This window comes from Heteronotia binoei, chromosome 10, assembly GCF_032191835.1.
Source record: "Heteronotia binoei isolate CCM8104 ecotype False Entrance Well chromosome 10, APGP_CSIRO_Hbin_v1, whole genome shotgun sequence".
Lineage (NCBI taxonomy): Eukaryota > Metazoa > Chordata > Lepidosauria > Squamata > Gekkonidae > Heteronotia > Heteronotia binoei.
In genome coordinates this window covers 83,542,964-83,555,193 of record NC_083232.1, presented here as the reverse complement: position 1 = coordinate 83,555,193, position 12,230 = coordinate 83,542,964, and the positions used below count along the sequence as shown (strand labels likewise).

The 12,230-nt window shown below is 42.5% G+C and overlaps 1 protein-coding gene across 6 annotated transcripts in view; it reads left to right on the top strand.

The window, feature by feature from the left end:
* The window catches only part of GLI3 (GLI family zinc finger 3), a 580,106-nt gene that overhangs the window by 556,365 nt on the left and 11,511 nt on the right, over positions 1-12,230 (top strand). For all 6 annotated transcript variants that reach the window (XM_060247667.1, XM_060247672.1, XM_060247670.1 and 3 more), the window contains 2 exons: positions 6,205-6,354; positions 8,027-8,191. In XM_060247667.1, the coding sequence (XP_060103650.1) occupies positions 6,205-6,354; positions 8,027-8,191 (315 nt within the window). The remainder of the gene's footprint in view (positions 1-6,204; positions 6,355-8,026; positions 8,192-12,230) is intronic.

Genomic DNA, 12,230 nt, shown 5'->3' with positions numbered 1-12,230 from the left:
AGCAGCAGTTCATGGGTTGGATCCTATTGATCCATTCCACTTGTGGAGGGGCTTTTCTCTGGTGTGAAGGATGCTTCAGGGGAAAGCTGCTACCACTAAAGGAATGCACCTTTGTCAGTGGAACAAATACACGGGGTCCTATAACAGCAATGCATGTTCTCCAGCTTGGGGTCTCTAGGTCAATTGCTGGAAGCAAAGGTAAGGATGGAATGGGGCTTGGGTGTCAGAGTAAGGGCTTGAACTGGAGATTGAAGCGCAGCAGGCAGGAGGTACTTCTGTGTTGACCATGGAAAGCTTCTGGTTTTGAGAACAGGCCAAACACTTCACATTTCTTATCTCTGTGCGTGTTCAGGGCATATACAGCTCCAGGCTTGGGATCCCAGAGCACCTATTACCTCTTTAGGGAAGTCCACCTTATACTTTGAGAAGTGGAAGATGTGTATGTGTGTGTTAATCCCAGCTTCTCCTCATGCTGCATTGAGAGCCATTTCCATCGTTCTTGGAGCTCTAAGAACAGCTGTCAGATGGTTCATGAGAAGCATGCTTGGAAGAGCCCTGGTACCTTGAAGGAGCACACCATAAAAGCCCTGAGGATCTCAGTCCATGGCTGTAGTGCATTTGTGTCACTGAGTCTGAGTTCACATACATACACTGAGAGCCAGTTTGATGTAGTGGTTAGGAGTGTGAACTCTAGTCTGGGAGATCTGAGTCTCCACTCTTCCACATGTACCTGCTGGTGTGACCCTGAGTTAGTCACAAGTTCTTTCCGAGCTGTTCTCTCAAGAGCAGCTCTCTCAGCTCCACCTAGCTCACAGGATGTCTGTTGTGGAGAGGGGAAGGGAAAGGCAATTGTAAGCTGCTGAGACTCCATATGAAAGGCAAAGTATAAATCCAATCTCCTTCTCCTCTGTCTCTTCTTCATGAATAGGTTCTGAACTTCAGTCATCAGAGGGTTTGGGTGCACATATACGAAGGAATGTATTATAATGTGAGTTTTAATACTTGAAGCCCCTAATACCCACACGTTGCCTGTGTCGTTTAGCCAGTTTATCTCCTTTTTGGAAGTTTCTCAAGAAACAATCCTATAAAAGTGATTTAATTTAAGAGAAGCACTGTTTTTTTTTGGGGGGGGGGGTTGTGGCAACTTTTTGAAAGTTGGGCAGATGGAGGGAGGTGGGAAATGGCCATACATTCCTTTGTAGACCTGTATTTTTATGTTTTCACAAGTGATCTTAATTAAAAAGAAGGAATAAACTAGCCAAACAATCTGTGTTGAAGCATCACAAAATGCAAGGAATAGACGTCAAGCTAGAGCTACAAGCTGCAAACACTCCAGCTGCATGCACTCTTGTCCTTAACATGGTATGTCGTAACTTTGTGATAGATTTTAGTTGCTGTAAACTGCGTTGGGATCCCATATTGGCTACAAATTAGGATATAAATATAAGGCATTAAACTTAATTCATGTATTTGAGTGCTATGTGACTGAATATATCAGTTCACAGAAAGTTGTGAAAGGTGAATCTTGGGGCAAACGTTGATAAAAGGTAGTAACAAATAAGCATGGATAAAGAAGTCTAAACCTGAAAGACAGGTGATTATTGTAGAGAAGGGAAGACTGTCTATTTCATGTGAATAGCATCCAGTAGTGATACAGTCAAGACTTAAATGTATTCTTGGCATAATTTTTAAAAATATCAGATGGTCCATGGATGGATCCCAATTGGACCTATGGCTAGCTTGCATAGATGCCGTTTATGTTCTTTATGCAACTGTATTTACATTCACATAAGAAAATCTGGTGTGAACTATCTATGTGGCCAGTCACTACCGTGACTTTAGTTGCTTCTTTTCAAGCCATTGAGCCCATAAATGTCCATAATTGGCTTCTGTATGGTTGGTCCATTCTAAATTTTCTCCATGCTGTGGCATGTGATTTTATGGAGAAAACAAGAACCTGTTTGCTTGTGTGATGGGCACTTAGGTGTACCAGGTTTTTCCTGGATAATATCCTTAGTTTCAGCCTCTTTTAAAAAGCGAGCAACATGATAGCACTTCTGACTGAGCCCCTTTGGGAAAGGGCGTGCAAGCTGCTCACAAGGGGGCAGGTATTGGGGAGGGGAGGAGGAAGACCTTGCTGCTGGGGCAACCTGGATGATGCTCCCTCACTTTAGCATGTGCATTAAAATGCACATTCTGTTGTGCATTAGTGTGATTCCGGGGGGAGACATCTATCCTCAGAGATTCTTTAGATGTGTTTCCAAATATGCATTTCATTCCAGTATACTGCATCACCATGGGTATGCTTTGGGGCACACATCACAAAATGGGGAAACATGAGAACAGTTACCTCAGCAATGGGGTCAAGCTCCCTCTCCTCTCAGCCGCATTCCCATCAGCAACAGTTATGGGATAATAATAGTTGTTAACAGGTGCAATAAATGAATGCATGAAAGAGTGTAAATTTGAGTTTTCCACACTTTATGAAATGACAATTCTTATAATGAGAACTGAGCCTCACGCAGCACAGCATTCGTATTTAGGCTATGATCCTCAGTGTAGTTTTGAAGACTGCAGTTTGGAGGAAATGCTGGACGTAATTTAATGCTGATTGATTGCTCTTAAATCCTTTATTCTTTAACAGCCTCCTTTTTACTCACTGCAAGAGTGATAAAGGACCAGGCACTCCTTCAGTGCATGTTTTACAGGGAATGGCTATTAATTTGTATTAAAACAGTCCTGTTTATGTGCCATTTGGGCATAGTTACCGCACCACATAGTTTACAGGGAGACTGGAATAATCTGCTTCTTAGCATCCATGTTCGCAACATGCTATGCTGGTTTCTGAATTACACAGAGCTGTTTTTCTGACTGAATCTGATCGATGTTCAAGAAAACAAGATGTTTCGGGAAGAGGCCAATAGTGTTCCACCTTCACCAGTTTAAGGCCGTTCTCTGAAAGATGGCAGCCTTCAAAACATTTTCCCCAAAACAATCCTTATTTGGGGGCTTGTGCCTTAGCTTTATGAAATAAGCAAGACAGATCTTTAGACTTCTGTGTAGGAATAATCAGTAAAATGTGTGGGTTACCAAATGGAAAAGAATGTTCTTGCAGTGAAACCAACCCCACGATTGTGGAATTACACATCAGAGCTAGTTCTAAACTTATACATGCTTATTTTCCATTTGTTCTTCTCGTCTAATGAGGCCAGGCCTGTTTCTTTTCTTTTCTTTTAAAATAAATTCACAATAATTCAAAAAGATGTGCCCAGTTGTTCTTTAATAGATTGAGTTTTCTGCAGTCACTTTTTTCCCTTTCAGGAAATAGGAGCGCACATAAACCTCTCCATGTTGTCCTGATTCAGTTTCAAAATACTGGCCATCTGTACACTCTCAGTGCAGGCCCATGTAATATGAATGGACTACAGAGATAGGCACTTGAAACATAAACTCTTAAAGATTACATGCTGTACATAGTCCAGCACATCTGTTTGTTTCATATGCGGTGTGTGCTGTTGTTAACTTTAAAACAAATGGTAATAAAGTTTTTTTTAAAGTTAGCTTTTATAAGAATTGTACATCTGTTTGCCACAGGGATGTCATATAATTGTGAACACAGGCAAGTTTATTTAGTTGGCTATCTTTTTGTGGTCCAACTACTGACTGTCTGTAAGTCTGACTTCTATGAGTAATTTAGGGTACTCTTTCTCTTCCCACCCAACAGTTTGTGGCCTGCAGATGAAACCTGAAGTAGGGCACCACCTAGTGGCATAGTGGTAGTAAAACATTTTATTCGTTTTTTTAGAATGTTCGTCTGCTGTGTTCTCAGCCCTTCACACAGCTCATGAAACATTAAACCAGTCCCAAATGCCAGCCTTCTAATCCATGCAGAGGAACTCATAATAAAATGGAAAACAATAAAATACAGGCAAAAAATTCCAGTTATTTATTAAAAATAGTTATATCTCACTTTTCCCCCAATTCAGTATGGCTGTTGTCAATAAAACCAACCAAAATCTCAGTTCACAGAAATATAAGTAAAAAGATACAGACCCACTGTCTCCGCTTACGAGCTGTCCAAAGCATGTTGGAAAAGCTCCACTTTACCTCCAAAATCTCTGCAAGGTCGGGGCCTCACTCAAGTTCTCAGGAAGCTCCCATTGCACGCAGCACAGAGAAAGCCCAGGGACCAACAGTTCTTGCTGACCTGCTAGTGCTCCCCAGTCCAATGAGAAGAGTTGCCCTGAGGGACATACGGGTAGAGCCAGTCCCACAGATAAAAGGCCCTGCCAACCTTGAGAACAAAGCCAATCAGGCTGAGCTTTCTAAAAAAGCTAGGTTTTGGGGGTTTTTAAATATGATTTCAAACAGTAAGGGGGTCTGCTTGGGAACTTTCACAGTTTTGGTGCCAGTACTGAGCAGGCCCCACCCTGCTGTCTTTCAGACCCACTCTGTAAAAGAACAGGTGGTTAGTGGGGCCTCCCACATTGATGTAAGAGCACCAGGAGGTATGCATGGAACGAGGCTTTCCTGGGGTGTGCTTGGACCCAAGACGTTTCTGGCTTAATGCTTCTGAACTAATGTTAAGCCAGCTAAATAAAAGCCTTGAACTGCTAGAATACTAAAATATCAGAGAGCTGTTGCGATCTGATGTAGCACAGTGATTGAGAGGATGAGCTATGAATAAGCCAGTCCCACATTCAAGTCTTGTGTTTCTTGTCATAGTCTTTCAGTGGTCTAAGGCAGGTATCTACAACACTTGCATAACAATGCTGGCTTGCCTTATGGTATTGTTGTAAGCAGGGGCCTTTTTGTAGAAAAATAGGTGGTGGAGCTCATCCAGGGATTGCTATGCAGCCGCACATACTAATGGACAAGGAGGTGGAACTCTCAGGAGGAGGTGGAACTCTCAGAAAGGTTCAGGAGCTATGCTCCTGTGAGCTCTCACTGAATCTGAGGCCTGGTTGTAAGGACTGTAAGATAATGTATATGAACTGTAAGATAATGTATCTAAAGAGGTATACGTCAGTGCTTATTATTACAGTTGTATATTTCCGTGCACTCCCATTTTCTTTATTTCTCGTTGAATGTCCTTCCAGCTTCATTTCAAATGCATAATCTTAGAGGCAATTTACATTAATTGCTCCCAAGATGTTATCTATCATGTGTTTTATTGACACATTCAGTATTTGCAGGATATGAAGGTGCCATGAAATGATAGCTTGTTGTATGATAACAGCAATCGTTACATGGTGATGTGATTGTCATGTTTTATATTCACTCAGTTAACCGCATCTTAATTTTATTTGGAAACATCATCTCTGTTATTTAGTGAATTCTGTGGGACTGACCTAGCTAAACAATTCACACCACTTGCTCAAGAGAGATTTTATGTGGATTGCTTAAGCAAAACTGAGAACTCGTGCCATAGCATGTAATGCTGCATTCAGAACATTAAGGAATTAGCAGAAAAAAGTAATAATCAAATTGGTCAAGAAATACAAAAATAAGCAGTAAAAAGGCTGCAACTGGCAACTGTCAGTCGATGTTTCCAATATTTCATCACATTCTGACAGTGCCATTATAAAAGAAACAATTGGAATGAACTTGGCCTTGGAATGGAAAGAAAGGGTGGCAGTACATCAGAGACATATGTTGGGCTGTTATTTGCTCCCAAAGGGAATGGCCAAATGATGCCCTTGGGAGCAGTGTTGTAGTAGAGGGCAAGAGGTTATCCTTATCCATCCTCTACCAACAAGGACCTTCTGGAATCCAGAAGGGACACTGAACCCAGCCCTCTTGGCAGTCCCTGCCATGCATGATGGACATTTTACTAGTTATTATATTAATACCCATATAGATGTCTCAAATCAGCCAATAGAATGGCAGAGGTAAGAAGCAGACATTTATTCATCTCTTAGAAAGCGATTTAGAGTAATGAATTACCTATGCAAACCCAGTTGGCCTTCATGCTTTATATGGGCATACCTGTATAAGCAAGTACAACAGATTTGCTCTAGAGAATAGTTGCCTAGTAGTCAGCAGCATAAAGAAGTACCAGTGTGTTTTTATATTTCCAAGACCTCTTCTGAAAGCCAATGGAAAAAAAAAAAAAGATGAATTGGCCCAATTAGACTACTGGTGTTTTAAACATAACTGAAGGGCAACACAACTGAACTTTGAATTTTGTTTGTATCCCTACAGCACATAAACAACGACCACATACATGGGGAGAAGAAAGAGTTTGTATGTCGATGGCTGGATTGTTCTCGAGAGCAGAAGCCATTCAAAGCCCAGTACATGCTGGTGGTACACATGAGGAGGCACACAGGAGAAAAGCCACACAAATGCACTGTAAGTAAGCAGCCTTCATTCAGAGTCTGGTGGGCTCAGTTGGGTTTTTCCAGTTCTGCTTAAGCAGTTTGGGCACAACAAAGTGCCTTCAGCCACCTTCTGAAGCCGTGTGTGTTTATTATGAAGGAACAATTAATTTTCTCAGTGGAGGGAAGTAATTCATGGAGCCTGTAGTGGGAGTAATGGCATTCATCTACTGAGAAATTGTCTGTAATATTTGCAAGTTTGCTATGATACTATCCTGGGTTGTATCCTAATCTGTGATACTACACTGGGTTGGTGCTTAGCTTGAGCAGACACAACTCATTATCTGTGATAGAGAAATTTCAGTCAGACCAGAGGGCACCCAAATTGAGTGGGAAATCTCCAAATTGAGGGAAATTTTAAACTATTTTTTTTAAATAGTGTGATCAGTTCTGGTTATCACCTGGAACAAGAGCACAGAAAGGTTCAAGAAAGTCAGCAGAAGGGAGCATTTTCCCTCGTAAAGCCTTTCCGTGGTTGCAGGTTCAAATTAGAATGCATTTCAAAACTGTGCTTTGTGCAAGTCAGCCTTCACTTCATAGAAGCATAAGAAGAGATGCCAAGTGTCTGACATCACTTAACGAGGCAGGGTATGAAGGCAACAGCTCCCCCCTGCTGTTTGTGCTTCTGAATGGCTGAATCGCTGGCATCCAGAAGCACAAGTCCTCCGAATCTGTGTACAGATTCCAGTTGCCTATTATGACTTCTAGTATTGATAGACTTACTGTGCAGTCCTAAACAGAGATGTGTATTTAAAAGCGTGTAGCTCTGCGTAGAACTGCATTGTTATCCTCCATGAATTCATCCAATTTTTCTTTAAAGAAATTAGGATAGTAACCATCACCACATCTAGTGGCTGTGAATACCACAGAAATCTAGAAAGTTCATAAGACAGATCAAAAGCAATCCGGGGGTGGGGAGGTGGGGGCGGGAATCACATTGCACAACAATGGATTGTATCCTCTCATCCGACTCGGCCAAGTTTGAAGCCATCCTCCATCCCAAGAAGCCATTCCTCTTCTGTTGGATGAACAGTTCTCAGGGCAAACTTCAAACTTGGCTGAGCAAGATGGTAGAATAGAAACCAGTGTCAAAACAGCTGTTCCTTAGAGTCAGTTTGGTGTAGTGGTTAGGAGCATGGACTCTAATCTGGGAGAACTGGGTTTGGTTCCCCACTCCTCTTCCACATGCAGCTGCTGGTATGATCTTGGGTCAGTCATGAGTTCTCTCAAGAGCAATTCTCTCAGAGCTCTCTCAGCTCCACCTACCTCACAGGGTGTCTGTTGAGGGGGGAGGGGAAGGGAAAGGAGACTGTAAGGCACCCTGAGACTCTGAGTGAAGGGTGGTTTATAAATCCAGTCTCCTCCTCCTCCCTATAGGTATAGTTTGGCCTTTTATTTTACATAGTTCAGTTTATACATTACAGTAAGTCTCCTTTTATGATGGTGGTGGTGGTTGTGATGGTGATCATGATGAACATTTTCTTCTGCCAAACAAAACCAGAAACTGAACATCTCCATTGGTGCTCTTACTCTTGGAAAACTGCTGCTTCTCGATAAGGTGTTATTTCATTAGTCTGTCCCCACTCTAGCCTTGCCTTTCATTTTCCAAGCGTCAAGAATAATCCAAACATTCATGTTATCTGCAGTTTGAAGGCTGTACAAAGGCCTATTCCAGGCTAGAAAACTTGAAAACCCACTTGAGATCTCACACTGGAGAGAAACCATATGTCTGCGAACATGAGGGCTGCAACAAAGCCTTCTCTAATGCATCGGATCGGGCCAAGCACCAAAACAGAACTCATTCCAATGAGGTAAGGAAGCACATGGGCTGTAAAAATCCCCCAACTGCTCACAGACATAACGCTGTCAAAAGAATTTATTGTCAAATACGTACCCCAAGAATGAAGCCAGTATGTTTTTATATATGTTTCTGAAGGCAATCAATCACTTTAATGGCATATTTATATGGTTTAAAAGGCTCCTGGCTATTTTATCAAAAAATTGGCACCCATAGTCTGGTTGTGTGTGTGTTTTTTAAAAGTAACTTGGAAGGAAATCCCCTTGATGTCTATTGAACTTCTTTCCGAGTAAGCATGTCTGGGATCACAGCTCACTCTTACAGCTGCTGAATCATAGACAGTGGCTCACCATCTTGCTGCAGCTGAAGCAGTTAGAAATCCCCTAAAAATAAAATTTAAAAATCAGCATCCCTATGCAGGGATGGCAGGATAGACCCAATTGTGAAAGCCTCCTAGCTCTAAATTAGATATTGTAAGGAAAATTTTCTCTGTGTGTGATTGCAGCCATGCTCTTAGAACTTGGCTGGTAAGGTTCCCCCCCGCCATTTATCTTCTATTGCATCAGAGCTCCTACCCAGAATACTCAGTGCTAATTCCAACAAGTGGAACAAGAACACAGGTCCCCTCTGATCTGCTGTGACAACTCATTTTGATTATGATTATAAATTTTAAACTTGGGACAACATCACATAAGGTGGAACACTTCTTGTGCAAAAGGGAGGGGGAAGAGTTATATAATAAGGGCAGTACCAAGGCTATGAGTCAGGTGTTAACCAAGGATATATGCTGGCTCATCAGTGACATGGTAAACAAAGATGGGAATTCTTTCAGAGTATCTGTTTATGGGCCACTGATATAATTAGTGAATTTACTTTTTTAGTAAAGAAAATCAGAATGATTTTCTTTACTAAAGTATGAGAAATTTGAAGCAGTGGTTAACCATGTAGTATGAGAAATTTGAAGCAGTGGTTAACCATGTAGTATGAGAAATTTGAAGCAGTGGTTAACCATGAGGAAATTGTTAAAGGCCTGATTTCTCTTTCCCAAAACTTTCACATATTCAGATTATGCATCGCATGCAGTTGTTCTAGACCTTTCTTTGTGACATCCAGCTATAGGACTTCCCACACCATCATTCTCCCCTTTCTATTCTCTGGATCTCACAGAAAAGAAACATCTGGGAAGATTCTCTGCTCTAGGTTTAACCCACCCACCCTCCTGAAAGTAGTGGGAGGGACACCCATATAATCTGTTTTTCCCTTGGAGACATTTCTGGCAGAAGAACCACAGGACTAGGAGACTTTTAAAATGGATTTACTGTGGCTAGATTTAAAGATGTAACCTTTTGGTTATGTTTTTGGGAAAAAGCAGTAAATTTGGAAGTAGACTGAGGAACATGCAATACTTTATTTCTTATCAAACCTTATTTCTTTTTACAGCATAATATGCATAATTTATAGCTCAGCATATAAAATTGTACTATTTGGCATACTTAGGGGATTCAGAAGTATAACAGTGCATCCTCAGCATGCCCTTCTGAGTTCACTGACTTCACTGCAGTTGGAAGGATGTAACTCTGCTTAGGTTAGCACTCTTAGTGCCTTCATTTTCTACAAGCAAACTAGTGACGAGACTCAGAACTTGAGAAGGAGAACTGCCAACTGCTGTACGCTATGCATTGCGTATAGCAGTTTTCATCATCTAAGAGGTGGGGGGGAAATAAAAATTGAAAACGGGGGCTTTTATAGTTATAATAGTGTATAATTTGGACAAAATCAGTCTTAACATAAGAAGAGCCCTGCTGGATCAGACCAGTACTCCATCTAGTCCAACATCCTGTCTTACACAGTGGCCAACCAGTTCCTCTGGACAGCCAACAAAATGGCATAGAGGCCAAGGCCTTCCCCCTGATGTTGCCTTCTAGCTCTGGGATTCAAAGGATTAGTGCCTCTGAATGTGGAGGTTCCCCTCAGTCACCATGGCTAGTAGCCACTGAGAGACTTATCTAACTGAATCTAATCCCCTTTTAAAGTTGTTTAAACATCCTCTGGCAGTAAATTTCACATTTTAATCACTCTTCATAAAGTAGTAATTTTTTTTTGTCTGTTATGAACCGACTGCCCATCAGCTCCATTGGATGCCCTCAAGTTCTAGTATTTTGAGAGAGGGAGAAAAATTTCATCAACTCTCTCCAGTCCATGCATAATTTCTTAAATTTATATGATGTCCCCCCCTTAGTTGTCTCTTTTTTAAACTGAAAAGTCCCAGACTCTTCATTCTTTCCTCATAGGGAAACCCCCTAATCATCCTTGTTGCCTTCCTCTGTACTTTTCCCAGCTCTGCAGCGTCCTTTTTGAGATCCAGTGACCAATACACAGTATTCCAAATGAGGCCACACCATATAGATCTATACCGGGGCATTTCAACATTGGCTATTTTATTCTCAATCCCTTTCCTATTAATCTCTAATGTAGAGTTTGTCTGCACTGACACTTGTACTGAATTATCCACTATGACCCCAAGATCTTTTTCTCTCTTGGTCTCAGCAAGTTCAGATCCCATTAACTTGAAGTTGGATTTTTTTGGTCCCTGTGTGCACCACCTTACATTTAACAACTCTGAATTTCATTTGTCACATTGTCACCCACTCTCCAACGTTGTTGAGGTTCTCTTGGAGCTCTGCACAGTCAGCCTTGGTTTCACCATCCTGAATAATTTTGTATCATCTGCAGACTTGGCTGCTACACTACGTACCCATAGCATCACAATAAGACTAGCAGCAAATTTGGGTATCAAGTGAAATGTTATAACTTTGAAAACAGTGATCTCTTCGAATTAGTCACATTTAAACAAACAGTAAACATGGCTTTGGTAATATGTTCTATCCATCTGTAGTATATTATTCTAAAATGCTGTAGATTCTTTCATAGGAATCTCTATATTACATATTTTGGGGGAGTAACACTTTTATTTGAAGAGCATTTAACTGACTCAAAAAGAGAAAATATTTAATAGAAGGGTGTGAATTTCAAGTTTTCTATTAGGAAAGGGGGGGGGGGGACAGGGTTTAAACTGTTTCCCCCTAGACCAGTGATTCCCAATTGGGTTCTGTGGTACCCTGGGGCACTGCAAACACTTCCTAGGGGTACAATGAGATGTAGATGTACCATGCCAGCCAAACCCCCTCCACCACCTCCTCCTTTTGACCAGGCCAGCCAGACGCAGGGTGACTCAAAAAACGCACACACACGAGGCTGGCAGCTCCGTTACATGCACATGCAAGGAGGCACTACCTGGCCCTACTGCCTCAGCATCCTCCTCTTTGCATGTGCTGTGACGATCAGCAGGCAACGAGCAGAGCAGCACGTGTCACCTGCTGGTACTGGTGCCAATGCCCGAGGCCTCTGTCCCTTTTTCACCATGCCACCAGGCAGATTACCCGGCTGCTTTCCTCCTCCTCTGTCCCTCAGGCTGACAGCTGGGCACCGCCACCTGCCCTAGTATTGAGTTGACAGCAGACTGGTAAGCAGCAGTTCAGCAACATGCCATGCCATGGGTCTCTTGAGGCTGCTGAGTGTGATTCCACTTGCACAGAGGGAGTGGGAGGCAATGAGGCAAGGCAAGCACACAGAGCTGGGACTACTGGGAGATAAGTGGGGTCAAGGGAATGGGGAGATGAGGCAGACAGCAGGCTCTGTGCGGGCGGCCTCATGGGCAAAGGGAAAAGCTCTGCCCCTCTTCTCTAAGGCACCAAAAATGGGGGGGGGTACCGAACTGGTGCAAAATGGACCCTCTCCAGTTTGGTGTAGTGGTTAAGTGTGCGGACTCTTATCTGGGAGAACCGGGTTTGATTCCCCACTCCTCCACTTGCACCTGCTGGAATGGCCTTGGGTCCGCCATAGCTCTGGCAGAGGTTGTCCTTGAAAGGGCAGCTACTGTGAGAGCCCTCTCCAGCCCCACCCACCTCACAGGGTGTCTGTTGTGGGGGAGGAAGGTAAAGGAGATTGTGAGCCACTCTGAGACTCTTAGGAGTGGAGGGCGGGATATAAAT